Below are 21,510 nucleotides of genomic sequence, written 5' to 3'. Positions count from 1 at the left end.
AACGTGAGTCTGCGTCCGAAATAAAACTATTTGCGAATCTAGTGATGCGCCACGTTATCTATACTTTTTATGTTGTGTTACTCGGCCTATACCAGTAATTATAAAATACTTTATACACTAAACTTATATGTTTACTATATGTGCCATCATTTTCGATGTTATCTTCTGAATAATATATGAGCAGAGTATAGAGTTGGTACTCAACGCAATTATCCTATGTACCGTTTAATTTTCCTTGGACTCTCAAAATCCGCAAAACCCCTATACGTTCACGAACTTTTCTTAAATAACCCTTTAAAAGTAAATATTATGGCAAAGGTATTTGATTTAAAAATAGGTAAAGCTTTTCAGGTGTCAGACTTGTTAAACCATTTCTTTCTTATAGCTGGCCCAACAGCATACGGCGGCCTTTCTCATCGGAGTACCCGTACCTAGTAGTGTATTATTTGATTGATAGTGATGATGAAGAAGAACCTCAGAAATATGTAAGTAGTACAGAGTACTAGTAGCTTTTTGTAACAGAGCTCGTCCGGGGAAGTGCTATCGTTATAAAAACCTTAGTTATCACGGAGTAAACCGTAATTAACGCTGACGAACAGCTAATTCTTACTAAAAAAATTTGATTAAAATATAAATTAAAAATTAAAGACTTACAGTATAGTGTACATTATACTAGTATGTTGGGGAGTTGGGAACCAATTTAATTCGCCATTTTGTGGTGGTAGCCATTTTGGATTCAAAATTTACAATAGTGTATAGTATTCTAATAGTCAAGTAGTTTCATTTGAATGCATATTGAGGGAGTTACAAGGAGAGAGAGACAAACACACACATGCACGCACACTCACACTCAGACACATCAAAATTATAACACCCCATCGTTTTAGCCTCGAAGGTCAAAAATTATCGACAGTCGATAAACAATGATCGCATCCCTACCACTCCCGCGGCTCCCGCTCAATCGCCGACTGCCCGGGCGCCCGGCAGCGCATCCGAACGAACGACATCGCACCGCGATCGTGTTTACGAACGTTACCCACCAAATTCAAATTTTTACACAACGTGCAGTGCTTTGGATTTGGATTCATGTACCCGTTACCTTAGGTAAGTTCCTTATTTAATTTACGATTTGGATTCATGCATGGTGTACCTACTCGTTACCTTAGGTTAGTTCCTTATTTAAATCGTGATTTGGATTCATGTATCCGTTACCTTAGGTAAGTTCCTTCTTTTATTAACGATTTGGATTCATGTATCCGTTATCTTAGGTGAGTTCAGTATTTAATTCGCGATTTGTATCCATGTACCCGTTACCTTAGGCTAGTTCTCTATTTAATTCACGATTTGTATTCATGCACACGTTACAAAACGTAAGTTCCTTGTTAAAGTAGAAGTCTTATAATAATTTATTAGTACTGATACTTGTTTCTACAACAAACGCGTATTTTTCGATTTTTTTTTTTAAATTTCTAAAGCAACAAGAAACTATGTCAATTTCCAGAAGCAATTTCTACGCAATCCCGTCAAGATTTATTTATTTATTTATTATGGACAACTTTAGACTACTTAAACGTTCGTATATTATAGGTCATCCTAGCATACATTGAAGACAAGCATAGGTTAGAATATGTAAAGAAGTAAAGAAGGCTATCTTCTTTTTTTTTAAATCTCTCGAGAGCGTTACACTGGTGTTTATAGGGATAAAAAGTATCTTATGTCCGTTTCCAGGCTATATATGTGCCAAATTGTATCAAGATCTGTGGCAGTGGTTGAGCCAAACATAGCTAGCAAACAAATAAACAAACAGACAGACAAACTTTAATTAGTATGGATATTCCACGAAAAATAGGATAAATCTGTCGTTTTCATTAAAATGTTCACCTAGAGCTTGGCCTTGGAATCATATGACTCTGCATCGGGTTTTATAATATATATTATTCATTTTGTCAAATCTAAAATAACTAAGCTCTACAATAAGTCTAGTTGTTCTTTAGTCACCTAAGAAGCATATTTTAATATGCAAACAAACAAACAGACAGACAAAAAAATGAAATTCATTAATTTTCAATTTTTATTTTTTTTCAATTACGAGTTTTCTGGCTTACGAATTTTCTTTACTGAAAATACCGTTATCTATTGCATGAAATTCGTTTAATAATACCTAGCGAAAATGTGTGGAAATGTTGTCGTTACAAAAATAGTTCCACACCACGTAACTGACATAGTTAAATAACGCGTATATATGTTGTTACACTTTTTAAATAACACATAATGACTACTTTCTAAAGCCATTTTTTTAATAACTTCTAGAGAATTTTGATCATTTTTTCACTAGTAAGTACCTAATTGTATTTTAAATATTCCCTCTAGTTATAACATATTTTATAGTTCTACGAACGCCTTGTCAGGGTTGTTGATAATTTGTATGAAAAGAAAAAACTTAAACATTATAAATTATTTATTTTAAATATAAATAAAACAAAACTTATAAATTATTTATTTTAAATATAAATAAAATAATATTTACCTACTAAAAAATAAATATAAAAAAATACGTCAGAATAACCACATTTTTGTATGTATCAAAAAGTAGTACAGAGGTTTATTTACAGAGATTGTTTGTGTACAGGACTTTGTGTAAAATAGGTTTGAGATAATTAGGTGTAATTGCTTTTCGCATCTTCTCAATTTGTTTTTCCTTTCAAAGGGATGTTAAATTGTATCGTTAGTTGCTTCAGGCACAAACATCGCTGTTACCAAACGGTTGATAAACGTATTAAATTGTACCTTTAGGTATAATATGGGTCGTCTGGGGCTACAATACAAAATAACCAGTAATATTAATAAGGGTATAAACGTATAAACGTTATGCGCACTTTTGTTCTACATGCAAAGCTTAAAACCCGGCCATGTGCGATTAGGATTCGCGCACCAAGGGTTCCGTACCATTATCTATAAAAACGGCAAAAAATCATGTATATATGGGATTTATTTATTAAAATATATTTTTTTTTAAATAAATAAATCTCATTATTAAGGGGGCCAATCCCATAATTATTTTAATAGAATTATTAATTTTTAAAGTTAATATATAGCGAAATACTATAATACTCTGTGAGTATCTCAACAGCGGAGTCTTAGTAGTAGGATACCGTTTTACTCTTTGGATACGGAACCCGAAAGTTGCACTTCATAAGTGTTTAGCATTTGCCTCCGCGAAGAGCGTTAAATCCGAGCTTTGAGTCATATCGCGCAACGTTACTCACCGCTCACTTACGCGTGGAGTCGCTCGCTTGGCAATGTCATATTATTGAACTAGACTGTATGTTATTACTATTATACGGGCAGGGGTCTAGAAGTAGGGCATCATTGGGGTGTTATGGCTCTGGAATGGCGATCTCACATCGAACTAGTGGCGTGCATTTCATACATGCACAAAAGCACTGCATACCCAAATTATTTTATATAGCTCGTATTGGAGGGGAATATTTCTATTTACCGATATATACCTATCTGGTTTATGCATACCCTGGCCGAAGACCCTGTGCACGCCACTGCATCGAACTCCTTACTACTGTACCTAATAAATGCGAAAGTGTGTTTTTTTATTTGTTTGTTTGGCCCCCCTTTACGCCCTAACTATGCAACAAATAAACTTGATTTTTGGCATGTGGTTAGTTAGAAGGACGGAGAGTTACAGGCTTTTATCCCAGAAAAACAGATGGTTCCCTCTTGCTTTAAACGGTGAAGGAAAACATCGTGATACAACCTGCATGCCTGAGTGTTTTTATAACGTTCTCAAGGGCGTGAAAAGTCTACCAATCCACACCTGGCCATCGTGATGATCGTCGGCCTGATCCCTCCTCCAACAAATAACCAAGTTTGAAACAAACGTATAGGTAAATTTTAGAAATAATATTATCCAGATACATTTCTCAAGAGTTAGACCGAATAGATGTAATCGTGACTAATACCAGCCCCGTTACCTGCGCCAAGATTTCGACCTTTGCGTGAAAACAAAATGATACTCACTGCACAAATATGTTATAGGTAAACAACATCTAGAACATATCTGTTTATTATTGTTTAGCTTCTGGATCATGCATATTGTTTCAACTATACTGTATACAGCCTCTGCTGTCTCGGTGGTTTAGTGGCGAGCAATTTTTGATTAAGGGTCTTGATTCTATTCCCGGTTCAGGGAAAAAATATTAGTCTTTATAAACATCTAATAATATAACCAATTGACATACTAGAAACGGATTCAAATAGGTGATATCAGGGTTTTTGGGCTCGGTGCACAGAGTTTTTGGCCAGGGTAGTCATTAAACAAGCAACAATAAAAAAATAACATCCCCTTCTCCAATATGGGTGGTACAAAATATTTGGCGATATGCACAGCCTTCATGCATATATGAGATGCATGCCACCAGTGCTTTGAGGCGTTGAGTAAAAGAACGATTTTATAACACGAAGGTAATTGTGGACCAACCAATAAGCAAGTGTTAAAACACATTTATCATAGCGAGGTTACTATATAATTAATGCATTTCTTTTTTATAAATTTAAAATGCATATAAAAATAAAAAATAAATTATAAAAAAGCAATGTATAATCTCTTGTTCCAAACGTGTCTCATTGAAATATAGACCTTTAAAAAAGTAGATCGAAACTGCCTAAGGCGCTATAAGATTGATGTAAAAGGCATATACTAATTTCGGCATCGACGGTTGGAGAGCCGTAGCGTAATACTCGTAGGAAAAAGAATTCAGGCCGCGATTGCCAGTGAGTCGCAGGTAGAAATCCTCTCGGTACCGAAAATTTTTATATGCATTTTAAATTTATAAAATCGATAATTTCTTGATTAGCGTAGGTAAAAACACTAATAAAAATAATAAAAATGTAACTTCCGTAAGATAGAAAAATGATTGTTGAACGACTGCTGAGTTTCTTACAGACTTCTTCGTAGTATCTACCTCTCTAGAAACAGATATACTTGACGTTTCTAAAGTGTTTATAGAGCTACCTGCATATAAATTTTGTTTTTTTTTGTTTATATAATACACGGTCAACTCGCAATCTCGAGACACTAGGTACCCTATTAAAAGTTTTGCTCGCTCGCAATCGAGAAGCCGTTTTCGAGTATTAAACTCTGTATCGTTAAAGTAAAATGGACCTAATGGAACTCATTTTAGAGTCTCGAATCCCATTCTTCTTATTTTTTGATTGACGTTTTGTCGAAAGCCCGAGCTATAGAATTGTAGGCAAATTCGAGCTATCTTCATACTCTGATTTCGAGTCCGCAAATCTTGTGCTAAGTCTACGTGATACTTTCATCCCGGAAAACCCTACAGGATTTGGAAATTTGATAGAGCAAATAATCGTAGGTCAGTGGCCGAATGGAAAACTTGCATTCTGAATTTTTCAAGGATTTCACCTACTCCTCTCTTTCATACAATCTACTATTTTTGCTCCATTAGCGTAACGAAATCAATAAGCACGACAAATTCAATTACTCGAACGATTATTCCGATGTTGGAACACTGTCGAGTAGAGATATGGCTAACAAACTAAAATCTACATTTTATCAATATTTAGAGTTGCCCGTTGACTTGTCCATGTAGATTTGTTTTTTCCGATCGTCATCATATCAACACATTATAAGAGCTGATCCCACAATGAGAACGTTTAGGTCCACAACGCTGGCAAAGTGCGGTAGATATCATTCGACTTTAAGAACTCTCAGGCATTCAGGTTTCCTGACGATAAAGCAAGTGATGTTTAAATGCTTTAAATGTACAAAAAAGGAAAGTTTTAGATGCGTGCTGGGATACGAACTCGGCAACCCGAAAGTGAAGCCCACAACCTAACTGCTAGGATATCGCCGCTCGTCTTGCTATTAAATAAATGAATTGTCGATACAAAGTCGTAAGTCAGTTAGTCGTAAAGTAAGTAAGGGTCCATACACACGTCCATATTATTGAACATATCACTATTAAGTAAAATATTGAGAGTAATAATATTGCAAGTGTGCGGGCGTATTGAAGAGCTTAAGTATCGGTATAATATATTGTCAATATTGATATCTGTATCTGTATATTATAAGTATTGATGTGTATTATATTCATAAAAATACTCATCACCTATCTTAGTACCCATAACACAAGCTACGCTTACTTTGGTGCTAGATGGCGATGTGTGTATTGTCGTAGTATATTTATTTATTTATATTGTTGTATGAATGATTTATTTTATGAATGAATGATTTATTTATTTCTTCACATTACTTATAAGTATGAGTACAATATAATGTTGCTTACGGGCTATTTTGTTACACATTTATAATGTGGGGACTGATGCTTGAACTAGGTAGAACCTGTATCTCAAGCCACCAGGCCCTTTCCCCAGGATGAAGTATACAAGGATGAATATAATATAGTTTAAGTAATGTTATAATCACAGTTATTCGGTAATATTTAAATTTAAGTAAGAGTAACTTTGTGTTCTTTAAGTAATGTGTAAACTGTAAGAGTAAATATTTTAAATAATGAATTTCTTTATTTTAACAGAAGATTTAACTTATGCAAAGATTTTAGATTTATTAGAATGAATAGTAATAATTTATTTTAAATTGTAATGTCTTATAAAATGTAGTTTATAGTTTTTCATGCGTGTATGTGTGTGGTGTGTGTGCGCGCGCGTGTGTGTGTGTGTGTGTGGCTGTGTGTGGGTATGTGTGTGTGTTAGGCATACGTGAATCATTTCAGTATCTGAATAATGCTTTCAGTGTCATCGTAGTTTAGCCCACTTAACCAGTCATATAGTCGAGTTTTACAATTATGTATGTTTAACTTATCAATATTGAGTCTTTTGTTTACCTGATTATAAAGATATTGTTAACAATATTGTTGAGTAATTGGTTTGTCGTAAGTGTCTACAAGAACAATACTTCTTTTTACAATCCTGTCGTTCGCATGTGCCGCCTTTATAATAAGTATCAAGTAATCGTAATATTATCATTTTTAACAAAACTACATTCCACACAACTTTAGGGATTATAAATTTAAGTGTTAATTTTTTATTTTTTATTTACTTTTATTTTTACTTTTTGTTTAATTTAATTCCAACTTGTGTACACATACTTTGGGTTTTAGCTTAGAACACAACTAGTTATTACTTATATTTAGATCTACCTTTAGTTATTACCTGTTTTATGTACCTAATAACAATGAATAAATAAATATTGACAGTGCGCGGGCAGCCTTAAAATTAAATACACCAGATAACTTTCGAGCTAGCCCTACATCATATGTTGCATGGCATGTTGGAGTATCAGTATATCGTATTATGAAAGATCAAATTATATAACGGCATTCCTGAGAATATAAAACCAGCATGTTAATATATGCCTTTATTGGCAATAAGGATGACGTTATTCAGAAGGAATTTTAGTTGGTAAGGAAGTTGTGCGTAACCTAAAATTTAAATTACGAATATCCTTTTTTTGTAATCTTAATATATATAAATCTCCTGTCACGATGTTTGTCCGCGATGGACTCCTAAACTACTTAACCGTATTTAAATTAAATTGGCACACTGTGAGTAGTCTGGTCCAACTTAAGAGATAGGATAACTTAGATCTTTAATTATAGTCGCAATTTTATTTTATTGCAAATTATTTGGCTATAATTAATTGACAGTCACATGTTATATATATATAAATACTACTATATATATCATTTAAGGCTTAGCGATACTGAATACTTTATAAACAAAATCAAACGCAGACGAAGTCGCGGGCAACAGCTAGTCCATTATAAAGATTAAGCAAACTTTGTATGCATTTGTCTCAAGTATTAAACGCTTTGAGTATCAACGAATTCAAATGTACAAAACATACATTCAGATTATTATCATGATGGCCACAAATGGCTCTGATAATAATAATTAGATTAACTCAGCGGGCGATGATGATTCCTGAGAGTACAAGAACTAGAAAAGTTGACACAGCTTAACTAGTTAAAAGATAAAGTGGCAATTAGCGGGCCAAATAGCACGGTGAACCGATCCAGCGCCCATCATAACCCCGATAATAATCATAATACATCATAATTTTATATGGCCATTGCGCACCGGTATAAATTGGTGCAGAGTCGAATAGTTAAATGCTTCGGACACGTCTCTCGACGAGAAAACGATTCTTTAGAGGGCCTTGTCGTGCAGGAGAAGGTTGAAGGCACCAGAGCGCGCGGAAGATTGCACATGCGATGTTCTGGTCAAGTCAAGGCTGTAGGTGTTTTCTGCATGAGTGTACCAGGCTGTCCGGCTGTAGGGAAAAGTGGTGAAAGCTTGTGATGCGAATAACTGCTCCAAACAGCATCACTTCATGATGACCACGACCACTCTGACACGAGTGTAACGACAAAGGAGAAGATACCTCAAACATCCATTTGTTTATAGAATGAAGATGATGATGATTACAAACGCACCGAAAAAGCAATGATGAGGCTTAATCGTCCTCCCCCCTTTTATCCACTAGGAAATGCTTTAACCGTCATTTTTTAAAAAGGAGAAGGTTATCCATTTGAATGTTTGTTTTATGTATGTTCGGGCATAATTCCGATATTTATAGACGCATTTGCAAAACTCTTCTTTTGTTTCAAATTAGCTATTTCTGAAATGGTCCTGTTTATGTATTCCCATTTCATATAGGATGATGAAGTTCCGAAGACAGACAACAGAACACTTAAAAAAATCACACAATAATGGAAAAAATAGCACACATACATGAATATGAATTTCAAAATGAAGATCCAAAATTGTCCCAAGCTTTTAAACTCACTTGGGTTTTCGATTCACCAAGAAAGTTCGTCAGAATAAATACCGCTTCCGTGGATAATTCCTACGTCAAAGAAATGCAGTTCTACTGAGCTTCTACCCAACGTAATATATCAATCGTCAAATGTAAATACGCGCGCTCTCGCCGACAATAGATTTCTAAGGTCATGTTTTGTTCAAGAATTCACTGATGATTGACATCGAAAGCATTTAAATAAGTTTTTCCTTGTTATGTGATATTTCAAGGGCATACATTATCTGCCGTTCCTGGAAAATCCGATACATGTGATTATTATATAAGCCTGCACAAATATGCGTAACTTTTTGGTTTACTAATGCCACTTTTCACTGACAATGAACAAGGCAATGACGAATAAGGACCAATAGTTATCTCCTAAGAGTTGGTGAATCGTTTTTTTTTCTGTGGGCAAGGCCTAAATTGTTAAGCATTCATTCGAGTGAAAAGGGGCATAAGAATATTTACTACATAAACTATCTTTAAGTCTTTTCGATATAAAAACCTACCAAGTCTAATTATCTGTAAGAGATTATCGATAATTTCCAACCATATTGCCACCTAATTCAAAAATCCACTTTTAGTACCTGTTATACATAGATAGTTTTTGTTTCTATAAGTTATATAAATATTTTTATTGACTTTGAAATAAAAGGCTTTTTTTTTATTCCACTAGAAGTTAGCTCTTGACTAATCTATTAGGGAGTACGCGACATTGCTCCGGAACACTTAATCGCTTAGCGGCACGACTTTGTCGGTAGGGTGGTAACTAGCCACGGCAAAAGCCTCCCACCAGACCAGACCAGAGAAAATTCAGAAATTAAAAAATAATAAATTGCCCCTAATTAAATTCACAGCGCTCACCGTTGCGTTCTTTTTTTTAAACCAATGTAGAGTAGTGTAAAGTACTAAAAATAGACTTGTAAACTAGGCCACTTGAAATATTTTGTATTTAAATTATATTCAATTATCTTTTTGCACGCTATTTTGCGCTCAGGGGAGCCGAGTTCGAGCCCCTGCACGGATCCCTAATTTTTTTAAGTTAGTGCGTTTTTATCAATTCAATATCACTTGATTTAACGCCAAAGGCCAATTAATGCCTGAGGATTCTCATTAATGTTCCACCAATCCACACTTGGCCAGCGTGGTGGACTACGGCCTAAACACCTTCTTATTGTGGGAGGTGACCCGTGACATGTACCGTGACCTTTGTGATCGCAGGCTGGTAATGATGAGATGATGATGACACCTTCTTGCTGGTTGTTCTTTATAGGCAAGAACATTCTATGTCAAAGGTGGAATCAGCTTATTTGGTTGTAATTAAAAAAAAAAACCAATGCTAGAAATTTACATATGGCTGAAGTGAAACTTTTACTTTTTCCTAGATTAAAAATTATTTAATATTTTATGTAAAATATTATATTTTCTACATATTATTCATTTCTTACATATTTCCATGGCAAATAAAATGGGATACAAAATGTGTAATCTAATAAATCTCTTTCTCTCCTATATATTTGTGTTTTTTCTTTATTACGCATTATTTTTTCCACATAAAGTCCAAAGGACTAGGGCCTTTGGACTTTATGTGGAAAAAACATGTGCAAAGTCCAAAAACTGAAACGATAAATTTACCAAATATTCATGAGGAATGTCTAATTAATTTGTAACCCTACCGTGATGAGTTGATCACTCGCCGAGTTTTTTGTGCCCGCGGTTTTACGGGTTATTGACCTACCTAAAAATTCTGCTCGCATTTGAAGGACGTTTTAATCGTTAGATGCACCTATTTGCTGAAAACTTTAACTTCATAGATGTTTTTTATTTGCTTTTTTATATACACTGTGTTTTTTTATCGACGAAAATCGACCCTTCAATGAGTCCGATAAATGAAGTGTAATACCTACCAACAACACGGGTAGGAGACAATTGTCTCCCCGAGGAATGGATTAGACTTTATCTTCCCCCACAGCTTTAACAACTCTCAGAGCACTGGCGCACAAGTGGAAATAATATATGTGTCCTATTCCATGTCCACGTGCTTTAGCAGGTGGACATGCAGTGGTGTGCATAGAGGGTATGCACAGGGTATAGAGATGATATGAAATGAAGAAAATCTCCAGTACGAGCTATAAAAAAGTGAATGATAGGCATTGTAAGAGTTACTAAAAGCCTAACCATAAGTATTTTTAGCTCGTCCGGATGATTTTTTTTTGAATTATATATCATCTGCATACGCTGTGCATACCCTCTATGCACGCCACTGTGGACATGTTAATTATATCCCTTGTCAAGGGATAGAATTATATCTCCGGGGAAAAGAATAAAAAATTATCTTCTCCCACAGCTTTATCAACTCTCATAGTACTTTCGCAGAGGTGGAAATAATATCCATATAATAAATGGGCGTAAACTTTTCCTATTCCATGTTCCCGTGTTTTTGCAGGTGAACACGTTAATTATATCCCTAATGAGGGGATATAATCGGGGATAAAATTTTTGTCTCTTGCCTGCGCTAGCCCTGTTGCAGCGACGTCTAATAAATTAAAACATTAATATTATATACAACGTTACAAATATTTTTCTGCGGCTTGAAACAAGCGCAATTTAAAACGCCGCCGCACCGCGCCTCTGACACTCGATATAGCATGCTTCTTAATAGTTTCTTATTTATTCGCAATTAATCAGTAGCGTGTCCCAGGTCTTGGACCAGAGACGGCATAAAGCAAGATGCAAAAATCTTCCTCCCTTACGAGATGTTTTAAAATTTAAGGATAGCGCATGTGTGAAATGCAATGAATAGAAATGCATAGGACACGTAAACTGGTTCACTGATGTGAGAAAAAAAGACACCTTTCATAAAATTATCAAACGAGATTTTTTACCGAAAGTCACTTCTTAATGCACCCATGCCAGCAGTATACCTTAGTACGTGTATAAATTTAAACAAAGTCGAATATGTTAGCCATTTTTCCGACCATAAACAATATTCGTCAATAAATCTGAAATCCTGCAAGTGAATTAGTGATGGCGAATGTTAGGAAAGAAAGGAAATTTATTGATCCCGCTGCGGAATGGTGAGGCGTAGTTGAGCTAAAATTATGTTGGCATCTAGCCATCGCCTATAATTATCGTGAGAGTGCCAAATTCTGCCTTCGCATTCCATCTGCGGCATCAATAGAAATTTAACTAGCATTTTCTACGATATTCGTTCATCAATCACAATATCAATCAACATTGTATATTATCAAAATTAAGCTTAATTTGCTATACTCCGCGAAAAGCAGGAGAATCTGTGTGGTGTAATTTATAATTTCTTCAATCCTTATACCCCACACCGAACAGATCTTCGGCAATATACCCTCTACGCACGTTTCGCTCCGAAACCGGAGCATCATCAGGAGATGTTGACTTTACAATGAATAATTGTTAACAATTTAGATTGTTGTTAGGTTTGAAGAAATTATAAATTACACCACACAGATTCTCCTGCTTTTCGCGGAGTATAGCAAATTAAGCTTAATTTTGATAATATATCATGGATTTCCGCAAAGTAACGCCTCCTTCTATCTAATAATCAACACTGTTGAATTCTGTTTCAAGGAATAATTTTTATATTCATCAAAACATTGCCGACCCACTGGTGCTAGGCTAGCACAGGCGGGAAACAAAAATTATATCCCCCGATTATATCCTTTGACAAGGCATATAATTAACGTGTCCAACGGCTAATGCACGGGAACATGGAATAAGATAAGTTTACCCCCGTTTATTATTACACATATATTATTTGGATACTATTTCCACTTGGACGCCAGTGCTCTGAGAGTTTATAAAACTTTAAGAGAAGATAAATATGTATCCGTTAACCGGGGAGATAATTGTCTCCTGCACATGATGAGTAGCGCTTAGGCCGTCGTCGTAGCCAGCAATTCGTGGCCAAGTGGCAGTGGAATAATTTGTTGATGACGATATGAACTTCTCAAACTAAGCTATAACTATAGTAGAATGAATTGAAACAAAAAGTTTAAAAACCCGATTAAGTTCGTTTTGGGCTTCATCTCAGACCATAAGTGTTTGGGAACCTCCTAGGTTTTGTTTGAAGTTAACGAATGTATCATACCACAATAGTGGAAAAATAGTTATATTATAGAATACACGCCATTGAAAACTTAATGGAACACTCAGGCATGTAGGTTTCCTCGCGTTTTTTTCCCTTCACCGATACAGCAAAAGATATTTAATTGCTAAACACCTCGTCCTAAGGCCGGTTATGGGTTGATACAACACTTCGGCATAGCCCCAAAATAAGCGTAGCTTGTGTTATGAGCGCAAAGATAACTGATGAATGTTTGTGAATAATATATAAAAATACTCATTATATACAGATAACCACTCAAACACTGAAAAACATTCATGTTCATCATGCAAACATTTTGCAGTTGTGAGAATCGAATTTACAGCCTTTGGACTCAGAAAGCAGGGTCACTGTCCACTGTGCCAATTGGCTGTCGTAAAATAAATATAAACAAATAAAACAAAAAGAGGTTTTCTTGATATAAGTGTTTTAATTATTTTCTTAACAGCTTAAAAAATAACTTCAACCTAGGCTATCACCGTATTCAGATTAGATTATTGTAGATATATAATATAACATGCTCTTCAAAAAAAAAATTCAAAAAAATAATAATTCTAAATTCATTTATTTCAAGTAGGCCTAATATAAGCACTTTTGAAACGTCAAGTCTGTCTGTGTGTAGTGACTCTACCACCGGTTCGGAAGGCAGATTCTACCGAGAAGAAGCCGGCAAGAAACTCAGCAGTTGCTCTTTTTCAATATCAACAATTTACATGTTACATTTTAAAATTCATTTTTCTATCTTGTAAGAGATGAAAGCAGAGCCGGATGCTTTCAAGCAACCTTGTCGTAAAGAAATTCATCAATTGTATAATAACGTCGATGTAATAAATGTGTTTTAACACATTCTTTAAAGTTATGCATTGGTAGGTCCAAAATTACCCTGAAATCATATTAGCCTTCAGATCGAATACAAATGTTTTACTTTTGTTATAAATCTGATTTAAAAATAGCAATATACATTCTAAAAAGGTTTTAATAAGTCATCGCTACTATTTTTAGAATGCGAAATGAGTGTTGGATCACCACGAGCAGGTGGTGAGTTATATCGCGTCTACTGAACCAATGCTTATACTGACAATGATCTCATTCCAGTTGGAGTCGCTGAAGTTGCATACGATAATACGATCACCACACCAAAATGTCTGCGAACGGGTGAGTAAATGAAAATGATAAAATTCACAATGAACATTAACATAATTTGTGTTTCTGTGTACTGGTTTGAGATAAAAGGATCCTATGTTCATCACAGAACGTTACTAATTTTATAAATGCGTAAGTGTACGTTATTACTTCGATAAAATACAGATTCAGAAGTGTCAAGTAACCCCTTAACGATAGTCTATTATGAAAATTAAGCTTAAATTGCTATACTCCGCGAACAGCAGGAGAATCTGTATGGTATAATTTATAATTACTTCAATCCGTATACTCCACACCAAACAGACCCTCGGCAATGTACCCTATACGCACGTTTCGCTCCAAAACCGGTGCATCCTCAGGAGATGTTGACTTTACAATGAATAATTGTTAAGTCAACATCTCCTGAGGATGTTCATCACGTCGTATTGGGCACTCCCTCTTTTTCCTCATTGGGTTATTTGCGCGGATCCCTTACGGCAGAGTCACGCCTTCGGTCTGGTCACACAATTGGTCGCCTATCTAGTTACCAGCTCAGTAAACTTTTCTTAGAGTTATCACTGTCAAACCTAGGAAGCCAATCTTTGTCTTGTGATATGAATATTTTTTATGTGATGTGATAGGGACGGTTGTGTCACAAAGTGTGTACGAAATTAGTATTAAGTTTTAAAATAGAAACAATAATATATTTACACGTGTGACTAATACCTACGTGTTTGGCCAACATTTATGATAATATCCAGACTTTAATCTGTCTTTCGCAAGGGCCTCTTGCCAAGAAATGTCAAACTTTGTTACAAGTGAGTTTTAATATAATAAAGTAATAATAGGATAAAAAAGTAACGAAATGGTCTGTTTATATATTGGTAGTAGACCAAACTATACCAACTGATTTCTATGCAAACTCTATGCTTTGTTTCCCATGTTTATTAAAACAGATCTGAAAATTTGAAAAATGGATTAAGCTTTGACGGAGCATGGTGTGCAGTATCTGTGTTTTTTTTATATTATTTACTACATTTTAATTAAACTTTATCTAAAAAACTTCAAGATTAGAACAATTATAACCTTATACCAACTTTGCATTTGTATATTTTTATCGACCACGTAAAGTTAAATATTGAAAAGGAAACACCACATTTTAATGTAATACCGGTCCAAAATTTCCGTACCTACCAAAAACCATTTTATGTTTGATGAAATATGCCAATACACGTTCGGGAATTAAAAATGTTTGCCCAACATGAAATATTTACTATCCAAGTTTTGCTGACAATAAAATCAAAACGGACTAGAAATTTAGCTGGACGCAAATTTTTCCGAGCCCCAGCTAAAGCGGAATAGGTCAACAATGGCCGACTGTGTTGTTTGTCTCTACATCGATGTTGTCATACGTGTAAAAATAACGTGATATTTGGACCGTTTCCAGATACGGACCCGCGCCCGCTGGACATGTCCGCCGAATCCCGAACTACGGCAGAACTCAGGTCAACGTAAGTGCTACACAAAATAACTATCGGATTCCAGAAAAGGCCTTAATAATTTTTGTTAAATTCCGTTTTCAAAAATTAACAAAAATAACCGGTTACAAAATCCAAATAAAGATCTGTCTATCTAAAAAATATTTTCACTATCCTCATCACAAAAACGATAGCTCAGGATTATCGGACCTATTAATTAAGTTTAATGCAATGAAATGTGTACAAAATAATTAACACCAATGTCAACTAATTTAACAAACTCACTGTATGTCTAATCGACTTTACTAAAAGGTATTACTTTTCAAATTGCAGCCAATGGGAGGAGTGGAGCCACCAGCATGTATTCAAAACGCCATGATGACAAAGGATAAGAAGCCTTTCACATATACTCCAGGTGGACTGGATTTGTCACAAATAAAAACACCTAGCATGGCCAGGAGAATGGCACGACAACGTTCCCAGGAAGAACATGAACAAGCCTATGCTCAGCAACAACCCAACAATAATTATCACTCTCATGGACCTGGAGGCCCCGTACCGCCTCCTCCACCACCAATGAAAATACCAGCTCCACCACCACCACCACCTCTTGTTATACAGGCACCTGATAGTAAATCTCCAAAAACGGTCCAAGGAGAGAGACCCGAAATCGTTATTCCCGATAACCCTATAGGCATGCTAAGAAAAACAAACAGTCCATATCATTGGGAAGCAGAAAAGGCAGAATTGCAACGCATGGGCCATGTTCCCAAATTCACAGAAAGGGCACCGGGACCCTTAACAGTTCAACTACCGGCACAAAATTCTCCACAGAACTATTCTCCGCAGAACAATATTCAAAGGCAGAACTATCCTTATGGAAATCAGAACCAGTCTCCAGACAGTCCAATTCATAGGCCAGAAGCACAATATGCTCATCAAAAAACTGCGTCACCAAACACTAATGGGCCCCCGCATACAAGGGAATTGTTAGTTAGACAAGATTCCCAATTTAATAAGAGTCCTCAACCTTTTGCTAATCAATCGCCAAGCACTGGTTCGCCTTATTCACCTTCTGCCAATAATCACTGGAAGCAACCAGATAAAAGAGACTCTCCAGTATATAGTACCAATAGTCCGCAGTCACCGCAAACAAACCGTGGGCCATTTTCACCAGCTGTCAAACAAAATGTACCAAGCTATAATCAGCCAGCACCAGCAACACCTAACAACACAGTATTTCATACCCTTCCTAGGGCTGGTCCAAGAAATCAAGAAAACTTTCAAAACAATTACAACAGCAGTACACCTAATAACGTTAAAGAATCTCAGCAGAGTCCAAATACTGAAGCATCTACGGCACCCTGGCGAACAAGCACCTTAAACAGACATCCACGTGAAAATCAACAGATGACTTACCATAATACAAACGCAAATCAACAACAGCCCCAGCGACCAGCCCAAGAAGCAAATAATAATCAGACTGAAAATAACTATTCTCCACCTTGGAAACAAGAGAACAAGAGTATTCCTAGCCAAGTTGGCAACCAACAGCAATACACTCCACCGTGGCGGCAACCGGAGAGTACAGGAAGGTCAGTCGCACCTACAACACCTCCAGAAACCCGATACCAGTCGTCTATATCAATACCTGTATCTCCAAAGAAACAAACAACTCAACCTAACTATAACAATAGCCCGCCACAGAAAGAAGCAGTTTACGTTAGCCAAGAACCTGTTTATTATTGTCCTGATAGTCCTAAGACAATACCACCATGGGTAAAAACACAAAAGGAAAAAACGAAAACACCACCACCGGTTTGGTGTCAAAGACCATTGGAAGGTAAAGAAAGTGCACAAAGAGATTTATATACTCCACCTAGAGAAACAACAAATCAAGAGCCAGAGTGGATACGGAAAAGTAATGAAATGCAACGAGGTAATCGTGAATATATAAGTCCACCTAAGTACCAGCAACAAGCACAACCAAACTGGTCAACGCTTCCATCAGAAAACAGAAGAAGTGTTCCTCGAGACGGTAATCAAGGAAGGATAATTCCAATTCAAATGGAAGTGTCTAGCACAGACACAAGAAATCAAGGAGGTAACCAGCCACAATTAAGGATTGTGATTGACATGAAGCAAAATCCTAATACCCAAAATGGTAATACCCAAGCGCCCTATTCTCAACCAACTCAGCGCATCATGAGAGTTTTATCTCCTCAACTCGTTAGAATAGATGACAATCAAAATCAGCCAGACTTGCCGACGTTAAACACCCGTTACCAAAATATTCAAGACAGTCAACCAAAGACGCGAATAATTCCAATACAAATCGAAGGGTCTGGCAATGAAGGTGCAAACAAAAGGTTCGTATGATTTTTTGTCAATAAATAGGATTATAAATATTATTACCTTAAGAATACATTTTAGTGGATTGAATTCTACTATAACAGATTCTGAAAAACTAGGTTCATCAAGCAGAACTGATTAACTTATTTTATTTATCACTTATGGTAGGGGTAGACTGTGACGTTTATTCATTAACTAGAAATCGTGGAAAACCAAATCTTTGTGGAATCTTGTATGTCCCAGAAAATACATATGCACTCTGGATTCGAAGATCTTTGCAATCTATAGAAAAGCCAAGCTTACACTAAAAACCCAGTAGTAAATCTGAAAAGTAATGAATAGGAAGTAGACGGTTTTTCCCTTTAGTGCTTCAATCCTACTACAAGTGAGATTCACTTATCCATTGTCGAAAAACCGAAACTCTTTACCACTTTTTATCTAATGGTTGAAAGCATACTTTTTAGTAAACTACTGCACAGGGCTTTGCTCATGACCGTTATTTATCAATTATATTTTGTTTAAGCAACCACTATCAGCATGAAAACATGCATATTTCGTACTCTAAGCCGTTCTTTGTTAGCAACGGCCAACATTCATTGTGTTAGCTTATTGGAAGAGCAGTCCTCGGTTCCAACAGCATTCTTGCTGACTGATGGCTTTTGGAATCACATTACGCTTCTTATTGTTAAAAAAGTGTATAAATTGTTTATACCCGACTAGACTAAAGGGAGGGCTAATGCCATATGTGTAAAGACTATAATTTTACACATAGTATGGTAATGTTAAAAGTATAAAAAAATCTATGCTTCCAAAGTAATAAAATGTTATTAATCAAAATCGGTTTGGAACAATTGCGATGTTAATATAAAACGCGAAAATAAAACAAACAGCCCGAGTTTAAATACGAATCCAAAATAGCCTCATTCTTTGTAAGGAAAATTATACTGAGAGTTTTAATCATCGGGAACCATAATTTTATGTCAATCAAGCTCGAAGTAAAAGTCTGCGACGTTATCATAAGGAAAATCAAAATGTTATAATTTTCAGCTTCGGTGGGCGGTATTAAGGGAGCTGTTTGCACTGTCCAAAGTAAACATATTTTTTATTGCACTGCTTCTTCATGATTCAGTCTAGTACTTGCTATAATTAGCACCATTACGCTTTGCGAACGCTGTAATTCTGTTTACTTCGCTCATTTAACCAATTTGCGCTGCTCTATGTGTAACAACTTGCTAAATATCTATTTCATTAATTATAACTTTAATTTGATTCAACGCTGCAATGACGCTTCCTAGTTTTTTTTTTTGTTTTTAGCATTTCATTTAACTTATTGGCATTTAATTAACCGATATACGGTACGTTTTGATGATTTTAAACGTTTGTTTTCTTATAATATAAATTTAAGGTTTTATTTAATTTAGTATTATAAAAATTAATTCAGTGCGTTTTTTTTCGTTTTAAAATTACTTTTTAGTTATAATTTTAATTAATCTTGGTGAGTCTGTGGAACTGGCTTAATAACTAGGTAAACCGGCCGGTCAAAACTATGCTAATTCCAAGATCTTATGGTATTTTGATTTATATGTATTCGAATATTCAATCCTCTTTCTGTATGAGAAAATATTTCTATAAATATATAGATGAAGAACAAACCTATCAGAGAGAGTAATATTTCTGTCCTCGAATGCAGACATAAAGCTTTTTGAGACGAAATTTTCTCAGTTAATTTTATCGTTCGATAAAGATCTTATCCGTTATTTCTTTTTTCTTTTGTTAGTATTTTAATACTGATAGGTTTGTATAATTTTTGTTTTGTTATAAATTTCAGAGTATTTACGGATAAGGTATTTATGGTATTTATACCACAAATACCTTATCCGTTCCTTCTTCTTTCTTTTGTTAGTGTTGTAGTACTGATAGGTATGTATATTTTTTGTTTTGTTATAAATTTCAGAGTAATATACCACAAAATCTCACAAGAAGGTGTGCCAAGGCAGTCAAAGGCTTTCAAAGTGCTGCAAGTTATCACCGGAACGCAGGAGATGAAGTAATTTGCCATTTGGGAAAAAATATTAATAACATAGGTATAAAATAAATATTTATCTTCCTCAAACAACTTAAATTGAACGAAATTGATATATATAATAATATGTATCCTGTATTTAGTTTAACATTTATCAGATACTTTTTAGTGTACATAAATTATGATATTAATTAAGGTTTATTGGAATTAAGTATGTGTTTTTTAAATCCGGTTTAACGTGACCGAGAGGAATCAACGTATACGAACACAATGATATAATGTCGTAAACACGATAGGAGAAAATATTTTTAAGGATCTGTTTTTAAAATAATTATATTTTACAGTGTCGCGGGAATTTACGAGCTAAATGCAATAGATAGGCATAATTACTTTTTACTGTTAATCATAATATAAATATTTAATATTACATTAGTTAGTTAATTTTGAATAACAAATCTTTAATGGCTATAATAATTTAAGATTTGCTTTACATATTGTGATTATACTTATGCTCATTGCAAAAAGGAATACGGCTAATTACCAAAGATTAATTAAGATTCTATATAAATTATTATTTGTTTACGTAGATTTTATTTTTTAGAGTAGGATCACTCAGTAGATGTTTTTTTATTACTTATTTAAATTTTAAGTTACCATTCGCGTAAATTTACTATTATTTGATAAAATAATAAGAAAATTTAATAACGTTTTTATATCCTTCTATAACTTAAATGAAGACTAAAAAAACTAACTTTATTATAATTAGGTATTAACATGCTAAAAGTTTATATTTATTGGTATCTATCTATATTATATTTTAGTATCCTTATTATGTATTTATATTTGCTAAATATTTGTGTTGTTTCATAAACTTATCAGTATTTTTATAATATTTAACGTATATTAACAAATTATAAAGTTTTAAATATATATAGGCTCCTATAACAAGTTAATATTAAATTCATTTCCCGATAACCTGGTTTGTGTTTGTGATTAACTTAAACAATGGAAACTATTACTGACGCATTATAACATCAGCAATCGCTGATTTTGATTTTAATAGGTTTTATTTTGTTGGTATATTTATTAACTTAAAATATTACTAAGGTTCTTTGAATTTGGAAGATTAGAAGATAAATTTTTGCGAAGAACCGCGAATAATTTTGATTGTACGAATTATACCATAAATAAAAGTAAACTAGTATTATGTATATTTCATTCGTTAGTATATTTCCTAAGGTTTAAGCCTTTTTTTAGTACATATACTAAACTTTATTACCATAATATTTAGTAAGTATTTAGTTTATAAAACATTTTAACGATTGCTTGATGTTATAATCGTAAGAAAAATTTCAAGCAGACAAGGGGTGTGGCAATCTAGTCAGTGTGATCTTTATAAAAGTATTTAATTATTTGCAAATTTATTTTATATAAATTTACTATATAATAATTGCAATATTATTTTAAGTTTAAGCTACCTTTATATAGATTATGTAAATTTTAATATTTTAGTTTATAATAGATATATGAAATAGATATTAAT

At 34.5% G+C, this 21,510-nt stretch overlaps 1 protein-coding gene across 3 annotated transcripts; it reads left to right on the top strand.

Moving 5' to 3' along the window:
• Nucleotides 1-958: 958 nt before the first annotated feature.
• Nucleotides 959-20,568, top strand: LOC120633621 (extensin-like). 3 transcript variants are annotated; one of them, XM_039903877.1, is made up of 6 exons: nt 959-1,104; nt 14,088-14,147; nt 15,562-15,625; nt 15,926-17,961; nt 18,992-19,033; nt 19,899-20,029. In XM_039903877.1, exons 2-5 carry the CDS (start codon nt 14,134-14,136, stop codon nt 19,008-19,010), a joined length of 2,133 nt encoding a protein of 710 aa, XP_039759811.1. In that variant the 5' UTR covers nt 959-1,104; nt 14,088-14,133; the 3' UTR covers nt 19,011-19,033; nt 19,899-20,029. The 3 variants fall into 3 exon arrangements, with proteins under 3 accessions (XP_039759811.1, XP_039759809.1, XP_039759810.1); XM_039903875.1 differs by lacking the exon at nt 18,992-19,033 and having other exon boundaries at nt 19,899-20,568; XM_039903876.1 differs by lacking the exons at nt 959-1,104; nt 18,992-19,033 and adding an exon at nt 1,301-1,319 and having other exon boundaries at nt 19,899-20,568.
• Nucleotides 20,569-21,510: the final 942 nt, after the last annotated feature.

Source organism: Pararge aegeria, chromosome 22 (genome assembly GCF_905163445.1).
Source record: "Pararge aegeria chromosome 22, ilParAegt1.1, whole genome shotgun sequence".
NCBI lineage: Eukaryota > Metazoa > Arthropoda > Insecta > Lepidoptera > Nymphalidae > Pararge > Pararge aegeria.
Note: the sequence above shows the minus strand (reverse complement) of the source record. Positions and strands in the feature narration are given on the sequence as shown.

Coding starts and splice junctions, on each gene's coding strand:
- LOC120633621 (XM_039903875.1), top strand. Junction 15,626..15,925: donor ACGGCAGAACTCAGGTCAAC/GTAAGTGCTACA, acceptor TTCAAATTGCAG/CCAATGGGAGGAGTGGAGCC. Junction 17,962..19,898: donor AATGAAGGTGCAAACAAAAG/GTTCGTATGATT, acceptor TATAAATTTCAG/AGTAATATACCACAAAATCT.